General features: G+C 36.1%; 1 protein-coding gene across 1 annotated transcript in view; it reads left to right on the top strand.

Moving 5' to 3' along the window:
- Positions 1-19794, top strand: part of ST13 (ST13 Hsp70 interacting protein) — a 29350-nt gene that overhangs the window by 638 nt on the left and 8918 nt on the right. Inside the window, exons 2-7 of the mRNA XM_082350119.1 lie at positions 4823-4880; positions 6959-7034; positions 8733-8803; positions 13394-13460; positions 19052-19136; positions 19258-19368. Of these exons, the coding sequence (XP_082206245.1) occupies positions 4823-4880; positions 6959-7034; positions 8733-8803; positions 13394-13460; positions 19052-19136; positions 19258-19368 (468 nt within the window). The remainder of the gene's footprint in view (positions 1-4822; positions 4881-6958; positions 7035-8732; positions 8804-13393; positions 13461-19051; positions 19137-19257; positions 19369-19794) is intronic.

Raw genomic sequence — 19794 nt, 5'->3', positions numbered from 1 at the left:
CACGAAGCAGCTCCTTTACGCACTGTGCCTTTAAAAAGTGGTGTGATAATGTGGAAGTTATTTAATAAGTTACAATAAAAGTGGTAGCTGTGTTTGATTACTTTTACAGTTACAGCGATTCTAAGTGCGTAGAATTATTTTGGGAATCGCTTATTGTACTTCCATAGTGGCAGTGCCATCACGCCAGACACTTTTAAAAAACTGATTTTTCAAGGACCCACATGTTAACACGATCTATTCTTGTTATCTTTAACTCCAGAGTACGGCGCTACGAGTGTGGAATTAATTGGACAGGCATTGTGCCAGATGCTAGCTAGGAAACAGTTTAAGTACAATCTATTTAGGGATACAGATGGATAAGTACAGAAATTCGTCTTGATATTTAGCATGTAATAGAGATTAGTATTCTGCGTATTGGAGGGGAGCTTAAGGGAGAAAGGGAACTCTTCCCCGAGATGATTTTTTAGAGTCAGTACCTCTGGTGAGGAATTTAAGAGATGACATACAAATTGCATCTCACGGTGATAAATAGCGAGTAAAAAGGTGATAAATAGTGTAAAGCAATATGACTCCTAAAAGGTACTACCCTAAACATTGATTTGTTTATTTTAGTAATATTTTTATAGGGGAAGATGAACCAATGATTAGCCAACATTTGAAAGAATATTTCTTCCAGTGAGCTTGTTCTAACGAAGAAACTTAAGGTCAAATCTATCAACGTTGTCTGTGGTGGGATAGTAATTTTTTTCCTCTAAGAAGTTTCTCAGTCCTTTTTCCCCCCACCAGTTTTCTAGCTACTGTAAGATTTTTGCTCATGTTATTTATGTAAAATTCTGAGAACGCTTACAATTAGTTACTGTAGTAGCTTAATAACAGTTGTTAACAGTTAATACCGTTTTGCAAATTCTGCTTTTTAACAGAAAAATTTTTAGGACTAGGAATTGAGGTCTAGATTTTAGTCGTTTTCTCTGTTGAGTAACTTGATCCAAAAGTGTCACTTAAGGTATTTGTATGCTTTTGTTCTCTTCTTATTTACTCATTGGAGAAAAGAGCCTACAATTAATAAGTTCTTAAAATTCCAGGTAAAGCGGACCGATACTGCAGGAAGAAATATCTGGCACCAAGAGTGAACATTATTTTGAGTGGATACAATGTTATGTTCCACTCCTAGAGAGGTAGAGAGAGGACACTGTGAAGAAAAAGTTAACTGCATCTGGAAACAGTGTTGTAACTTGTGCTGGAGCGATTGTGGCTGTGTAGAGAATTCTGATTTATGGTATGAAAATTCTGTCAAGTATTGTAGTCTCTGAAGTGTATCAGTTCCTCTCTTTTCTGTATTGGTATCAGTCTTCTTAAAGCAGTCCAAAGCTACAGGAGATAGATAGGGCTGAATGTGGAGACTTATAGGTCCAGTAATATTCCTAAACCTAATCCTACTTTTAGGGTTCCTCAAGTAGAAACCATCTCAGGTTTTCCTCTACTCCATACTAAATTAGTCATGGATATCCAGGCTTAGACATTGAAGAACAGTCCATTTGCTTATTTGCCATAATTTCTATTATTGTTTATAGCTTAAAATTTTATTTGGTTTTAAGAATATATAAGTTTAATAAATTGAACAAGAGAAATATGAAGAAAAAAATTTTGGCCCAATAGTCAGTGGGAATCAGGGAGACTACATTCTTTCCAAGAAATATGTTTTGGAATATTTTTGTTTTTCTAGGGGGAGAAGAATTTTCTGATGCGATTTTCTCCTATATCACAACTTGGTCTACTTCGTATCTTGCAGTTACGTTTATCCTTTCATTTTATGGCAATTTAAGATCAAAGGGAGTATCTTTGTATTCTAGTCTCCAGCACAGTGCGTGCATGGCACATGGCTTTTCAGCAAATATTTTAAATGAAGTGAACAGGATGCATTTGTACCCTCAGTGAATTTAAAATATAGTACCCAGTTTTTTGTACATGTGTGTAAGTAAATATAGTAAATATAGAGTAGGTTTAATGTTACCAAATTAAGAGAATTATGATTGAAGTCTTGTGTGGTCCCACATAAATGCCTATATTGGCAAAGTCCAGTTTGCAATTTTTGGCAGAGAACTATCTTGTTTTAAATCTTGGAAGCATAAAATGAAACTTCTGTACCTATAAATTGGTGTTACCTTCCAATAGTTAACTAGAATTTGGAATGTGAGAAACTCTAAATCTAGTTTATGAATAAACCCTCTTGGGTTTTCCTCCCAAGTTTTAAATTTTTTAATTTTTTGGAAACAGTATCTAGCTTGCAAACAAAATGCAAGTATAGTACAAGGAACTTTTTTCCTGAACTATTTCCAACATTGTGTCCCCAACACCATTTAGGGTGTGTTTTCTGCAAACAAGGACAGTCCTCTGCAGTAAGGCCATCAACTCAGGAAACTGATACTGATACATTAATAGTATCTAATCTTCAGAATTACATGTTGCACTTCGTTGTCATGTCTCTTCGTTCTGAAATAGTTCTTCAGTCTTTCACTGATTTTCATGACCTTGGCAATTTTGAATATTATGGGCCAGTTATTCTGTAGAATTTCCCTCAATTCGGGTTTGTCTGATATTTCCTTAGGATTAGATTTAGTTTAACACATTAGTTGGCAGGACTATCACCTCCCAAAGTTTTAAGATAAATTACACTGTTAGGACTGTGTTTGGATGTCACTCTAAATACATTTCTGGATGCTGCATTTTGAAACTTAGGAAAAACACAGTTTAGGAAGTCTGGTGCCTTCATTAAAATTTAACTGCAAAGAACTGGTATTTGATTACTGTGCTCTTTTGAAAAGTTTTTCGGTAGAATAGAATTTTAAAGAATTTTGTCCTGTTTGTATGCTTGTTCCCTATCATTAAACCATTTCACTTTGCTGAATTGCGTAGTTAGATGTTTTGGATTGTGTAATGATTTAATGATTGGCACATGGGAGCCATTCTTCCTTATCAAAGGTACTGAGTAACTGAAGATTTTTTTTGTTACTGTCACATTAAACAGAATGGGAAAGGTGCACGTTTTTCTTAATACAAGAAATTGCAAATTTTGTTTCTCATTACATTTGTTACTTTGCATTTATATTTTTACTTCATGTTGGCTTTATCAAAAGATACCATTGAGTGAATAGGCAAGCCACAGGGTGGGAGAAGACATTTGCAACTTGTAAAACTGACAGAATGTGCATATTCGGAATATACAAAGAACACCTACAAACATGATAGACAACCTAATAGAAGGCTGGACAAGAGGTGAACTTTACAAAAAAGGCTTTTAAAATGGCCAGTCAGGGGCTTCCCTGGTGGCGCAGTGGTTGAGAATCTGCCTGCCAATGCAGGGGACACGGGTTCGAGCCCTGGTCTGGGAAGATCCCACATGCCGTGGAGCAACTAGGCCCGTGAGCCACAACTACGGAGCCTGCGCGTCTGGAGCCTGTGATCCACAACAAGAGAGGCCGTGATAGTGAGAGGCCCACGCACCACGATGAAGAGTAGCCCCCGCTTGCCGCAACTAGAGAAAGCCCTCGCACAGAAACGAAGACCCAACACAGCCAAAAATAAATAAATAAATTAATTAATTAATTAATTAATTTAAAAAAATGGCCAATGTATGAAAAGAGACTCAGATTACAATGAGATACCACTACACACCTGTTAAAAATGCTAAAAATTTAAAAGATGAACAATAGCTAAGTGTTGGCCAAGGTGTGGAACAGATGAATTCTCATACACTGGTAATAGATGTGTAAGTTGGTAAAAGAACTTTGGAAAACCAATATCTATTTAAATCCAGTATACTCATACCTTATGTCCAGAAATCCCACCCAACTGAAATTAATGTAAGCATGGCTCTGATAACTCTAGTTATAAAGAATCGACGCTTACAGGTGTTTTGGACTAGGTTCCTTTCTGTTTTCCAAGTTAACATATCTCTGTTTTACATAAAAGTTAATGGCCTCTTTTTTTTTTTTTTAAGGCACGTGTTAAGTCTTTGTGATCTCTAGCTCTCACTATTGTGGAGTGCTCTTAATCCACTGAACTTTTTAATCACTGGACTGTTGCATGTAGCCCATATGCTTCAGAGCCTGCCCCAGAAGGAGCATATAACACTAATTCTTCATGGTCTTATTTTTTCCTTATTTTTAAGTTATTTATGTATAACTCACTTAGTTGGCCTGGAGTATTTGGGAAAGAAGGGCTTGCAAGGTCAAGAAGAAATTCTAATGGGTGAAGTTTAGAGGTGATAAGGAGAAAATCTGCAGTGTGAGAGGCATATGAATATAACCAAGAAGAATCCTTGTAGGTACTAGTCAGAGGAAACAAGTGTTTTGAATCATTACACTGTGACTTCATAATGGTTATTTTATAAACTGCCTATTTGAATTTAACTGAGCTATTCTTACAAATGTCAAACTTTTGATTCAAAAATTCAAAGTTTTGGATTCAAGTATATCTACTGAATTCTAAATTAACAACTTGTACAAATGATTTTGTCATTGCGTGTTTCTCTGCCTCTTTTCCTTTTTCTCTGGGAATGGGCAGAGAAGCTATATAATTAAGTTTACTAGACTTATTGAGACAAGGAAAAGGTTAGATTTTTATTAACCAGTATCCTAAAAGTAAATAAATTTTTAAGCTGAAAAAAACTTATAATACTGAAGTATTCAAATGAGTTTACCCTTAAAGGTTTGAAAAGGTAACTATTTAAATATGTAACCTTTTACTCAGCATAAATAAATGTTGCTTGGCTTAGTGAATTTTAGTTTTCTAAACAAATATCTTTTTTTTCATCTTCCTCAAGCATGGGGGGTAAAATACCACCTGCTACTCATAAAACCAAATTGGAAGAAAATACCAAGGTAAGCTATGAATTTCATTTGTATGTTTAGTGATAAAGTACTATAAGGTTTCTTAGGGATGTTTCTCACCTTCTGCCCTCAAATTGCCATTCCTGATTTCCCCAAGAAATCACTTGGAAGTAAGACCTTTGTAAAATTTCTATTTGGACATCAAATCTCTGTAATCTGATATAACACTGAGAATGTGGGGTTGAATGTTCACTATATTGTATAAAGTAAGTGAGAATAAGTGCTTGATGTATGTTATATGCATGACCTGTAAGTGGTAAGCTCTGTGACTGTGTGCATTTGTAGTCTTAATCTTTTTTTTTTAAGCCACTCAGCGCTGCTTGTGGGATGTTAGTTCCCTGACCAGGGATTGAACCTGGGCCCACAGCAGTGAAAGTGCTGAGTTCTAACTACTGGACTGCCAGGGAATTCCCATTCATCATTTTTGTTTGTTTGTTTGTTTCTTAGCACGTAGCATAGTGTTTTTGTAGGTACTTTATTAATATTTGGAAAGTAAATGAAAAAACAGCCCAAATTAGTTACTCTCAATTTTTTCTGCCCTACCACCTGAGGGATATTTCTGAGTGTGGTTCATGGAGTTGCTTTAGCATATTTGCCAAAAAGGTGTGTACAAACAGTAGGAGGTTGCTGGTATCTAAAGTTTAGAGATGGAGGTGGGGGAAGATGTACTCTTAATGCTCCCTTGGGACTTCCCTGGTGGCGCAGTGGTTGAGAACCTGCCTGCGAATGCAGGGGACACAGGTTTAAGCCCTGGTCTGGGAAGATCCCACATGCTGCGGAGCAACTAAGCCCGCGAGCCACAACTACTGAGCCTGTGTGCCACAGCTACTGAAGCCCACGCACCTAGAGCCCGAGCTCTGCAACAAGAGAAACCACCGCAATGAGAAGCCCATGCACTGCGACAAAGAGCAGCCCCCGCTCGTGCCGCAACTAGAGAAAGCCCGTGCACAACAAAGAAGACCCAATGCAGCCGAAAATAAATAATTAATTAATTTTTTAAAAAAAAGAATGCTCCCGTTGGAATTTCTTTTTCCCCTATTTTCTGCCTTCATGTCTAAAAGGTTTTTTTCCTGAGAGTCTTCTGACTAGCTGTCTTAAATTGATAAGAAAATTTGTTGTTTTATTATTTAGCATATCTTTGAACAGTGAAATGAGAGAAGTTAAGTAAAAGCTTCAGAAGTAGTAATTCTTTTTTTTGGTGAGTCATTTGTCAGAGTTTGGTAGATTCTGAGCCCTAGGTAAGATACTTTGCCATGTGATAAACGTGTGAAGACAAAATTGTATTAACTTACATCTCTGCTAAAATATTTTTATTTTGCGAAAGTAGTAATGTGTTTGATTATGGAGAGTTGTGGACTACAGTGCCTGTTAAGGGTGTTACATAATATGGTATATCCACTTTATTAGCTTCCTAAAATCCAAAATTTTAAAAATTCTAAAACTCATTTTCTAAATGGTTTGGATGAGGGACTGGACCTATACTTAATTTTATTTATTTATTTATTTTTATTTATTTATTTTTTTGGCTCTTGTTGGGTCTTCATCGCTATGCGCGGGCTTTCTCTAATTGCGGCGAGTGGAGGCTACTCTTCTTTGTGGTGCGTGGGCTTCTCATTGCAGTGGCTTCTCTTTGTTGCGGAGCATGGGCTCTAGGCGCTTGGACTCAGTTGCGGCACGTGGGCCCTACAGCACACGGGCTTCAGTGTTGTGGCACATGGGCTCAGTAGTTGCAGTGCATGGGCTCTAGAGCGCAGGCTCAGTAGTTGTGGCACATGGGCTTAGTTGCTCCACTGCATGTGGGGTCTTCCCGGACCAGGGATCGAACCTGTGTCCCCAGCATTGGCAGGCGGATTCTTAACCGCTGTGCCACCAGGGAAGTCCCTTTAATTTAACAAGAGAAATAAAAATAGAAAACAAAAGCTAGTTTACCAAAACAAAACAAGAAAGAGCATCAACAACTGAAATACAGTGTATCTGAATAGTTTATACATAAATCGGTATAAATTAATAGCATATATGTTGGGTGTGTTATTAAATGCTGATAGCATTGTTTGCCTTCCTTTTGCTAGGAAGAAAAAACAGATAGTAAGAAGGCGGAGGAAAACATAAAGACAGACGAACCATCAAGTGAGGAGAGTGATCTAGGTGAGGAGATGGTAGTTTGTATTTGATAATCTCATGATATGGTCCTATGTTGATTTTTACTAAATTGACTAAATCAGTGCTATCTAATAGAAGTATAACATGAGCTACATATGAAATTTAAAATTTTCTAGTAACCACGTTTTAAAAATTTAAAGCAGTTGAAATTAATTCAAATAATGTATTTTAAACAATATGTAAAATGTTAACATTTCAGCATGTAATCAATATGGGGAAATTATTAATGAGCTGTTTTCCTTTTTTCATACTAGGTCTTCAAATCCAGAGTATTTATAGCATATCTCAATGCAGATGTTATATTTTTAATGGAAATACTTGATCAGTATTCAGACTTCATGAAATTTGTATTTGAATAAGTTGGGTGTCGGATACCCAGGTTTTTCTAGACATATGTAAAAGTTTTCCAATAACTGAATCAAGTACCAAAAAATTATTTTCCTTTAGTACCTGCATCTGTGTTAATAAAACTGGTTCAGTTTAGAAGAACTGATGTCTATGCCATGGGCTTGGGGTTTTATTTGTTTGTTTGGTTTGGTTTTTTTCGACTGCAAACTGACAAATTTCTTCATAAATTTGGAGGTCCTTTGAGACTATAAATATATACCCCAGTTATTAATTGGGCAGTCTCTTAATTCACACAACCTATCTAAAAGCTAAAAAAAAAAAATACTCATTTTTCAAATTTTGAGTCCGTTGATCTTTGGTATGTTAGAAGGGGTTTGTTGTTTGGGGGCTTAATCAGATCTTTTACTTTTTGTAAAATTTTTTTAATCTTACAGTTTTCTAACAATTACCATGAATATTTTTTTAAAAATTAACTCCATCTAAAAGCATTTTGTGCAGCAATCGAGCTGTTTTATAATTAGAAAAAGTTACAAGCTCAGTTCCTGTTAAAAATTGATTAAAAATTTTTTGTTGGATGTTAATTCTGATTTCAGGTAGCCAATTTTAATTTCATTCTTTTTTGACCGTTGAGAGGAAACTGCTTTTATCAAGTTTACTCTTTGCTAAAAATGTCTCCTAATGTTTATTGTTTAAAACATTTTTTGATATATAACAGTTATTTTGTTTTGTTTATACAGTTGTCCATCATGAAGTTTGTAGCATAGCTCTTTCTAGTGCTATCTTTGGGGGTCAATTCTGTACAAGTAGTATACCTTTAGTTTAAAATTTATCCATACTATGTTTTCAAAGGCAGAAAATGGTAAAATTAAATATTTTATCATGATTTACATCAGAGTATCACTATAACTTGTGCTATCTGCATAAAATATTTTTTTAAAAAACATTATAGTATATTGGTGTGTAGAACACAGTATTTCAACTGACTCAGTTTGTTGACACTGACTAAATCAGTATGTCTGTGTAATATGTAATAGAAATAGAAACTATGCACTTGCCAGAGTACCTACTACAATGTGATAATAAATACCTTACATTATGTGACTGTTAAGATGAAATATAGTTTTACCAAAACAATAAGATTGTGTTTAACAGGGAAATATTTTACAGTGTACCAGTTTAAATAAAATTAACGAAGTAAAATATTTAATCTAGAGTAAAATGTTCAGTTCATCAGTTGCACTAGCCAAGGTTAATTAATTTTTAATAGCCTCATGTGGCTAGTGGCTACTATATTGGATAGCACAGGTCTTATTTTCATTTTCTTAACTTCGACAGAAATTGACAATGAAGGTGTGATTGAACCAGACACTGATGCCCCTCAAGAAATGGGAGATGAAAATGTAGAGGTAAGTTCAATGGCTTATTTTCTGCTTGCTGCCAGGAATGTGAAAGCCTACCTACTGTAATAATTTTATGACATATCTCTTCTAGGAAAAGCGCAAGTTGAATCTTTCTCTGACTTAAGGCATCTAGGAAAGCATTTTATTATTTAAAATATTTGTGAAAATGCCCTTTATTTTTAATCATGCTCTCTAACAATCTCTGGAATACTTGTCTTCTGTTTACCTATTTCACTTTGCATCTGGTTGGACTGCTCTTGAGACTATAGAGTTCATCTAACATTTATTTCTACAAGTGGAATTGTCTGTTAATGGGATATCTATCACCAGTTTTCTAAAATGGTTTTGTCCCAACAAAAGATATTGCCCTCAAGGTGGTGAAAATCAGTTCTTGGAAGGGGGGCTTGAAAAAAACTTAGGTGTTAGGATGGTTAGTGGTACTCCAAAGGTCATAGCACATTCACATATATGCACTGTATCTGCAGTATTAAAATGGAGGGGGTGAGAAGTAAGAAAAAATTGCCTAAAAAGGCTCTTTAGGGGTTGATAATGAAACAAAGCTTGAGAAACACTGTAATATACTAATTGCAGCGTAAAAGGTTGGACCATATTCTCACCAGTTCTTGATATTGTCATATTTCATCTTTGCCAACCTTACTGTGTGAAATGATACATCCTTGTGGCTTTTAAATTTGCATTTTCCTGATGTCTAATAAAGTTGACATATTCTCATGTTTATTAGTTATTCACAGGTGTTTGTGAAGTCTTATTCTGACTTTTCCCATTTTTTTTTTTTTTACTGGTTCATCTCTTTCTTGCTGATTTTTAAATTCAGTTTATATTCTGCTAACAATTGATGCCAACAATTTGTCGTCTGTGTGCTCCACATTTTTTTCTACTAGTTTGTGGTTTCTCTTCACTTTCTTTACATTGTCTTAGTATACAAAGTCTTTTTTAAAATTTTTTAATTTTATTGGAGTATAGTTGATTTACAATGTTGTTAGTTTCAGGTGTACAGCAAAGTAATTCAGTTATACATACACATCTATTCATTCTTTTTCAGAATTTTTCCCATATAGGTTATTACAGAATATTGAGTAGTGTTCCCTGTGCTATACAGTAGGTCCTTGCTGGATATCTATTTTATATACAGTAGTGTGTGTATGTTAATCCCAAGTTCCTGATTTATCCCTCCCCCCATACAAAATCTTCTAATGCAGTTAAATTGAAAGTTCTTTTATATATTATGCTTTATTACCTTAAGGTTATAATTGCTGTAATATATTGTTTTTTTCCTTCTGAAAATTTTATGTTTGCCTTTCACCTTTAACCATCAGCACCATAATTGAAAAATCCTTTTCCTCACCAATGCCAGAATACACGGTTTCTGTATATGTGTGGGTCTGTTTTGGTGTTTTCTTGTTCTGCTTGTCTAATTTTTTTCCATGCACTAATGACACATTGTTGTATATAGCTTAAGTCTTGTTATCTTGTAGGGCAAGGACCCCCAACCCTTTAGGAGTATTTTTGGTTGCGATTGGCCCTTTGTTCATCCATATAAATTTTAGAATCAGATTGTTATCCCCCCTCCGTTAGAATTGCATTAAATCTAAATTAACATATGGAGAAGCTGCATCTCTTCATTATTGAGATTATCCATGAATGTGATATCTGTTTTATTTTTAGGTCTTTTTTTTTTTTTTTTTTTCACACACACACACACACACACACACACACTGTATTTTATTTTTACAAGAGATAAATAGACTGACACCAAGCATTGTACATGGATGACCACAACAAAAGCAACAATGATTGCAATTATTTAGGTCTTTTTTAATGTCTTTAAATAATTTAACTTTTTCTCCATAAAGATGTTGTGCATCTTTGTTAAAAACGAATATAAATACTTTGTCAACATTTGTTTTAAAAAAAATTAATCATGTTCTATTTATTGATGGTGCCGTTCATCTTGGTGTGTCTAGGTTTATAATACTTTTTATTTATCCTATTTGGGGTTTACTGGGCATCGTAAATCCTAGGGTTGTTAACTCTTTTAGCTCTGGAATATTTTCAGCTAGTATCTCTTTCAAAAATGGCCTCTTTCCCATTCTCTCTACTCTCATTCTGGAGCCGTAGTTAGATACAGACTTTTTCACTATTAAGTTCCATCTCTTTATCACTCTGACGAATTATGTATGCTTTCTTTGTCTAATCAGCTGTTCCATTGATGTTTGAGTTTGAATGCTTGTTTTTCATTTTGATACTTTCTCTTTGATTCTTTTTAAAGACCACTTGGTTATTTATAAGTCTCTTGATCCTTACTCATTTTCAGAACTTGCATTTATTTTCTTAAACACATTAAATTCTTTATCAGACTGTTTTGCTGGTCTTATTCTCCTGTTATTTTTCCTGACTCTTGCTCATTGAGGTACTTTGTTTACTGTAGTTTGTGTGTGTGAGTTGACCATGAGTTCTTGTAAACTTCACCTGTGGAAAGGTTTTGAGACCTGAGTAGAAGGTGTGTTCCTCCAAAGAGAGAGATGTTTGCTTCCATCAAGACGCTGAGTTGGTGCGACCAGCTCAAGAATCACTTCAAATTCTCAACATGGTTTTTTCATTGCTTATTTAACTACAGAAGTAATGTGAATTCCAGTGGAAAGGCTGGCTTGTGGTTATGAATTTTCAGGGGAGATTTCTTTTTCTTCCCTCTATATAGGTTTCCCTCTTTGGGACAGGTTTATTTTTGGTATACCATTATGCCTGTGGGTATAGGCATTTGGGGTTCCAGATTTGTTTTGGAGGATGTCTGATTAGACAACATATATTTGTTTCACCTGAATCTAGACTTTGTTTCATGTGTCCTGTACTATCTTCAAAAATAGAATTGCAGGGTCACCCGGTTTGACACCTTCCACAAGGGTGAAAGCAGATGAAGCACTTGGCGCCTGGCTGGATTTCAAGCCTTCACTTTATTTTGTTCTTTGAGGATTTCTACATTCTTAGGCCAAAGATGGCTTTTATTGATAAAAGATGTGTTTTAGACTTGTTCAGAGTATCATGTGCATCATATTGCCATAAACTGAAGTCGTCTTTTTGCAAATTATCCTGGCTCTGTAGGATGTCTTACTATGTGGCAAAGTGTGTTTTCCTTTATTCTTTTAAAAAGTTTTAGTTTGTCCAAAACTTGTAGGGATTTTTGTTGGAAATGCTTTGAATTTATTGAGTAACTTGGGGGTAGATTGATACAGTTGATAATTTTTTCATGAGCATGGTATATATCTGTGTCCTTTAATAGAATTTTATGTTTTCCCCCGCTCCCTCCCATGAAGTCTTGTGTGCTCTTAGAATGGTATCTTGTTCTATTATATTTTATAATTGTTGCTGATGTGGAAGAACTCTGGGTTTGTTTTTTATGTTGCTCTTGTATTCTCTTGTTGTTCTCTTCAGTAAAGAGAACTTTACTGAATTGTCATAGTAGGTCTAATAGCTTGTCAGTTCTATTAGATTTTCTAGGTATGTATAAAGACAGCTGGTATTTTCCTTCCAGTTTTTAAACGTATCAAATCATTTTCTTAATGATTAGCCAGCACCTTCAGTAATATTTTACAGTGATGGTGATAGAGTGGATTTTTGTTTGTTAAAGAAATTGCTTCTTGTAGGACGTTGTTTGCTATATGTTTTCGTTATTAATAATCATTGTACTGTCAGCATCTTGTACGGTGTTTGTTCTGTCTAGTATAGGTGCTCAATAGATGTTCATTGGACCAAAAGAATGAGACATTTCTCTTCTAAGATTCAAGCCTCTCAGGAGCTAGCTTTTCTACTTGTGGGGAGACTGGGTTTTAGTACAGGCATACCTCCAAGATCTCATTGTGAGTTAGGTTCCAGACCACCACAATAAAGTGAGTCACACAAATTTTTTGGTTTCCCAGTGCATGTAGAAGTTATGTTTACACTATACTGTAGTCTATTAAGTGTGCAATAGCATTATGTCTAAAAAACAATGTACATACCTTAATTTAAAAATACTTTATTGCTAAAAAATGCTAACCATCTGAACCTTCAGCAAGTCATAGTAGTAACATCACAGATCACCATAGCAAATACAATAATGAAAAAATTTGAAATACTGGAAAAATTGCCAAAATGACATAAAGTGAGCAAATGTTGTTGGAAAAATGGCTCCAGTAGACTCACAGCGTTGCCAGAAACCTTCAGTTTGTAAAAAGTGCAGTGCTGTCTGCCAAGTGCAATAAAACGAGCTATGCCTGTACTTGTGAATAACTAGAAAGGATTTGGTAAAAACTAGGGCAGAAAAACCTGCTCAAATCGGGATGGAGGGAAGCAAAAGTCATGTCTAGGGCAGAGTATAGGGAATGATATTTATTATTTAGTATGAAAGATTAAAATGTATCCTTATATAAGATTTCTTACTAATCCTTTATTATAATTATCCTCTTTGTTCCCTTGAGACCAGAGAAGAATGAGTGGAAATGGGGGTTGTGACTACCACATCCCTAAGAAAGTCCAAATTGTTTCCTCCTTCCCTTTGCTTTTCTACTACTTCTTAGTTGATCTTCAATTTCCCCATAGATAACTGAGGAGATGATGGATCAGGCAAATGATAAAAAAGTGGCTGCCATTGATGCCCTAAATGATGGTGAGTGATTTTTTTTTTTTTTTTCTCTTTGCTACATTTCCTATAGTAGTCTGACTATTCTCTTCTCTACTTCTCTGCTGCAGTACCTGTTAATGGTGGGAAACTGGAAGGGAACTTAAATTTATTGAGTATATGGTACTGGAGAAGAAAGCGTCCTGTCCTCCACTCACCCCTTTCCCATTAATAAAGAGGCTGAAATCACAGGTATCAATTTATCTTGCCTCAGGGCGTGTACAGATCCTGATTGTAACTCAAAGACTGTACTTTCCTGACTATAGTGTTTCTCCACTGACAAGAGGCTTTGGAACCTTCTTTATAATAAAAGCCTGATGGGAAAACCTGAAAAAATAATAATCATAAAAGCTGAAAGGTTTTCCCCAAAAGTGGTATTAGATCAATGATCCTCAACTTTTTACATAGTAATGCCCTTGACAAATATTGTCCATCGATATAACACTCTTGTTCTAGTCTCTGCCTGTTAGAACCCCTTCAGAAAATCCTATCAGAGTGGGAGAGTGCTGGTAGTATTATTATGTTTAATTAGTTAAAATTTATAAGAACAAATTATTTATTAACTTGGGTACTGTGCAAACCCCTTTATAGCTGTGTGGTGTAGTGTGTCACAATGCCATCATTGAATAGATGCTATTGTATAATGCTCTTGTGCATTTGTACTTCATCCTTAGACTTAGAAGATGACTATTTTAGAATGAGTTCAGTATTGATTGCTGTTCAGGTTCCTTTGCTTTGTAATCCCACCACCTTCTTAGCTTAGGTCCTTATATGTTTATACTATTGCAGTTACCTTAATAGTTTGTCTACCTGACATGTCTCTACTTCATTGCTTTCTCTTCACTGTCCCTAGATTATTCTTATTTAGAACTTGTTTTTATTGGTACACACTCCTTTGCTTGTAACCTGTGACTAACTTTTGCATACATTTTGAAGCTCATCATAGCATTGGACCTGCTAGAGTCAGATCCTATATTTTGCCTTCCCAGCCTTATTTCTTTTGAGTATTAACCTTCCATTCCAGCCAGACCTCACTTTCCTAGAATGTTCCTTTACTTTTGCTTCTTTGTAAAGCTCTTCTTCACCTATTTCAACTTTTAAGTTGTACCCATCAATTCATCCCAGCCACTTCTCTTCCTGACCATTCCTTTTCCACACTAATCTTTTCTTCATTTCCCTACCACCTAAGATTTCTATTTACCTAGCATATAATTGTGCCTTCTACATTCCTGCCAGTTTTATTATATTTTAATGTGCATTATTTCATTAAAATCTCAAACTAGTCCCATTTTACAGATCAGTGAATAATCTGAGGGCTTAGAGGGGTTTTGACTTGCCCAGGATCTTACTGTGCCATACTATCAACTCATTATTTTTGTCACTTATTTTGGCATATTGTCTTGTATTTTTTAAAATTTACTTATATATTGTCTAAGCAATATTTAACAAAGTGAAAATGAAACAGCCACCACCTAATAAGTCACATTTTTGTTTTTCCTTATTTTTTTCCAAGCTATGTTTATGTGTAGATATAGCCTAATTCTAACTTTATAATAGGTACAATTTTATGGTGTATCTTACAGGGATAAAACACTAGTACTATAAGCTAGGGATTGTAGGTTCAGGCCCCACCTGGGGTCTGAGAGGCAGGAATATAGTTAAACCCTGGGTTTAAGGAGCCCAAGTTCCTGGGTTTGAATCCCAGCTCTGGGGCTTACTAGCTACGTAAACTTAGAGAAGTTACTCTTTCTGCCTCTGTTTTTGTTCCCTCCCTTGTAAAATATGGATAATAATACCTACCTAATAGAGTCATAAGGAATAAATGAGTAAATGTGTATAATATGCCTAGAATAGTACCTGGTACTAATATTAAGGTACTGGTACTATTCTTATTAAGTCCTTAGTGTTTCCAGCTGTCACATTATTAGAGGTATTTCTGTTATGCTTTTTCAGTTTAATATATTTATTCAACAAGTATTTATTGAAGGCTTACCATGTTCCAGATGCTGGATATACAGCGGGAAACAAAGCACACCAAGTTCTTTACTTCGTGGACTTTATATTTTGGGAGAACAAAAATAAACAAATTTATAATATAAAGTTAGGTGGTAATTAGTGCTATGAAGAAAAATAGAGCTGAGTAAAGGGATAGTCAATGATGGAAGCTATATTTTATATAAGGTGGTCAGGAAAGCACCTGATGAAGTGCAGGGAGCAAGCCGTGTAAAGAAGCGCTTTTGGGGACATAGGGGAGAACAAATACAGAGGTTAATTGGGAGAGCGTTGGGGACAGTTACGTGTTCAAGGAATAGCAGAAAGGCCAGACTATCTGGAGTGTGCTCAGTGAAGGGATAAGAGTGATAGAGTTGAGGTCAGAGAAGTGCCTGAGGGTGGGAGATGGGTGGTGGGAAGGTGGTGAGGAGGACAGATGATTGACAGCTCACTAAAGAACTTGGTAGATCATGCTAAGGATTTAGGATTTTATCCTTGATTATGCAAAGCCATTGAGGGTTTTTTGACTAGGAGAGTTTCATAGTGAGAAGAATTTACTTTTGAAAAGGATTATTCTTGCTACTCTATGTAGATCAGATTTTAGGGACAGATTAAGGGTATGTTAGTTCATTGGAGAAGTAGAAGCCAAGACATGAGTTGGTGTGGCAGAGGTATATTAGGAAAATACCTGTGAGGGAAGGTGGGGGAGCAGGGAGAACTGGAGGAGTCTGGGAAGACAGTGAGGCTATCATGTAGGTCTTACCCCTCTGTAGGAGAGATGGAAGGTTGTGTAGGGAAAGTCTTCAACTGTGTGTGTGTTTCTAAAAGTCTAGGCAAGCCAAGGTTGCCCATTAGAGGAGTTGCACGTCTCACAAGAATGGGCCTACCTGGTTATCCTTCCTGTATTCAGTCAGTAGCTGGGAGCAGCTTATGGAGTATAGCCTTGAGCCTAGAAGATGGCGATCTCCATCAGTTGTGCTCACTGCAACAAATCTAAGGTGCATTTTCATGACTCCACAGAGGGAGGGAAGAAATTTTTGTAGTCCAGGTAGCTAATGATGATAGCTTGCATTGGGGCAGAGTTTCCCAAACTTGCTCTGTTTATAGTGTCCTCACCATTTTCACTTTTTTCACAGCACTCCTAGGCCAAAAGAAATACATAAAAGTTTAGTTTATAATGTAGTTAGGTTCAAACAATTTCATAAGTATCTATGTCCTAACAAGTTAGTGATTGTTTGAAAAAAAATAATACAGACAAATGGAAAGAAAATATATTTAATTTAATTCTTTAATAACCATGTTTATTTTCCAGTAAGCTGTGGATATATGTTGGGCATTAAACAGCTTCTCAGATCTTGGAATCAGATTGGACATGGCCACCCTCACTGCTCCACATCTCTTTTTCTACAGTTCTTGCTTTTTTATCATAGAAACAACTTCTTTAAAAAAAATAATTAATTAATTAATTACTTTTTGGCTGCGTTGGGTCTTCGTTGCTGTGCGCAGGCTTTCTCTAGTTGCGGTGAGCAGGGGCTACTCTTCGTTGCAGTGCGCTGGCTTCTCATGGCAGTGGCTTTTCTTGTTGCAGAGCACGGGCTCTAGGTGCACGGGCTTCAGTAGTTGTGGCTTGAGGGCTCTAGAGCGCAGGCTCAGTAGTTGTGGCGCACGGGCTTAGTTGCTCCGCGGCATGTGGGCTCTTCCCGGACCATTGCTCGAACCCGTGCCCCCTGCATTGGCAGGCGGATTCTTAACCACTGCGCCACCAGGGAAGCCCGAAACTTCTTAAAAACAGTTTTTTTCAAAGGTACTATCAAAAGGAATATAGTGATTCAGTGTTGAAATTGTGAACTATATCAAGCCAGTAGTTCATGTGGTGCTAGATAAACTGTCCTGTGTCTCTTTGTGCTGTGTGGAAACCTTGGGACTAGGCTGATAAGGTGAGGAGTAGTTAGATTCTTGATATATTTTAAAAGTAGAGTTACAGGGATTTTGGTTTCAGATTGGGGAATCAAGAATGACTCCAAGGTTTTGGGCTTGAGGTAGATCAGGAGTTTCCAAACTGCAGCCTCCTCTTTTTATAAAAAATTAATGGGACATAGCCACACCCATTTATGTTTTGTTGGTGGCTGCTTTCCCACTAAAACAGCAGAGATGAATAGTTAAAATTGTTAGAGTCTGCAAAGCCTAAAATAATTATTAAATGGCCGTTCCTAGAAAATGTTTGCTGACCTCTAAACTAGACTGAACGGAGGAGCCATTTAGTTTAGAGTCAAAATCTTTGTCTCTAATATATTTATCTGTGTTATCCTACTATATATACATAAAATTGTTTAGTTGGGAATGTAGGGTTGGGGAATAGATTTGGAGATGGGGTAGGAATTAAGAGTTCCAGTTTTGAACATGGTAGATGTGAGTTGCTTGTTAGACATCCTTGTGTAATAACTTCTAATAGACATTTGTAGTAGTAACTAATAAGACTGATAAGACAGAACATTTTTCTGCATTTCATGAGTTCTGTTTACTGGGTAAATGTTTTTCATAGTGAATTGTGGCCTTTACTATAAAATTCTGCTTGTCTTGTGTCTCCCCATGTTTCCTGTCTCCGAGAATTAGACTTTGTGCAAAGAACTCTTGTAATTCTTTATTATGTTTATTTGTTAAATGACTTTATTGAAGGGATTAATAAAAGAAGCTAACTATGAGAATGGGCTACAATAAGTGAATTTAAAATATGGGTATGGTCTCTCATCAGTTCTAATTTTCTTTCTTTTTTTTTTGGCTTGTGAGCTGTACTTTATTGGTCTCTGATATGTATAGTTTTCTTGAATTTTTTATCAGCCCTATGAATTTAGTAGGGGTACTTTTTCCTTTATAACTTTAATTTTATCCTTTTTTTAAAATAAATTTATTTATTTTATTTATTTTTGGCTGCATTGGGTCTTCATGGCTGTGCGCGGGCTTTCTCTAGTTGCGGTGAGCAGGGGCTACTCTTCGTTGTGGTGCGCGGGCTTCTCATTGTGGTGGCTTCTCTTGTTGCAGAGCATGGGCTCTAGGTGCGTGGGCTTCAGTAGTTGTGGCACGCAGGCTCAGTAGTTGTGGCTCGTGGGCTCTAGAGTGCAGGCTCAGTAGCTGTGGCGCATGGGCTTAGTTGCTCCGCGGCATGTGGGATCTTCCTGGACCAGGGCTCGAACCCGTGTCCCCTGCATTGGCAGGCGGGTTCTTAACCACTGAGCCACCAGGGAAGCCCTATCCTTTTAACTTAATGGATAAAAGAAAATGTAATTAATAGAATAAAATTGACTTATCATTTGATTTTATCTAAATTTAAAAGCCAATGAGTCCTACCAAGAATGTGGTATTCTCATATTTTTTAGGGGGGTTATGTTCCCCAAAATTGTCTGTCTTGAGTGATTTACAGTATAGGTATGGTTAAAGATTTTGCTTTGAAGAGCCAGTTTTGTATGTTAATTTAGAAACTAGTCTTACTGGGCTAAAAGGGAAATGTGAAAGGCTAATTTAAGAGACCAACAGTTTTTATTAATTTTTTTTTATCCACTGTTTCTCAATAAACTTTTGTTTCACTTTAGGTGAACTACAGAAAGCCATTGACTTGTTCACAGATGCCATCAAGCTAAATCCTCGTTTGGCCATTCTGTATGCCAAGAGAGCGAGGTGAGAACTCTAAATAAAAACTAATTTCTGCTTATTTGTTTAGATAGATTTGCTTCTGTGGCAGTCCCCAAAAAGTTACTGTTTGAAATGAATACTTTTTAATATCATACTTATTTTTTAGTGTCTTCATCAAATTACAGAAGCCAAATGCTGCCATCCGAGACTGTGACAGAGCTATTGAAATAAATCCTGATTCTGCTCAGCCATACAAGTGGCGAGGGAAAGCACACAGGTAAATAATGAGGCTTAATTATTTTCAGAGCTCTTTAAGTTTAAATCTGATGTTTCAATATACCTTATCTAAAAAAAAAAAATTGCGGGATTTCCCTGGCTGCCCAGTGGTTAAGACACTTCGCCTTCTAATGCAGGGGGTGTGGGTTCGATCCCTGGTTGGGGAGCTAAGATCCCACATGCCTCACAGCCAAAAAACCAAAACATAAAACAGAAGCAGTATTGTAACAAACTCAATGAAGACTTTAAAAATGGTCCACATCAAAAAAAATCTTTAAAAAATTGCCTAAGGATTTAATTTTAATATAATACATGCTCAATATGTAGAATTGAGAGAATGTCATAAGGAACAAGGAAGAAAATAAAAATTCTTTCCACTGCTTCCATTCAGTGAATACCAGTGTTAACAGTTTTTGGCCACATATAG

The sequence above is a fragment of the Balaenoptera borealis genome (genome assembly GCF_965194805.1).
Source record: "Balaenoptera borealis genome assembly, chromosome: 13".
Taxonomy (NCBI): Eukaryota; Metazoa; Chordata; class Mammalia; order Artiodactyla; family Balaenopteridae; genus Balaenoptera; species Balaenoptera borealis.
The sequence above is the reverse complement of the archived record's forward strand: the minus strand, read 5'-3'. Positions and strand labels throughout refer to the sequence as shown.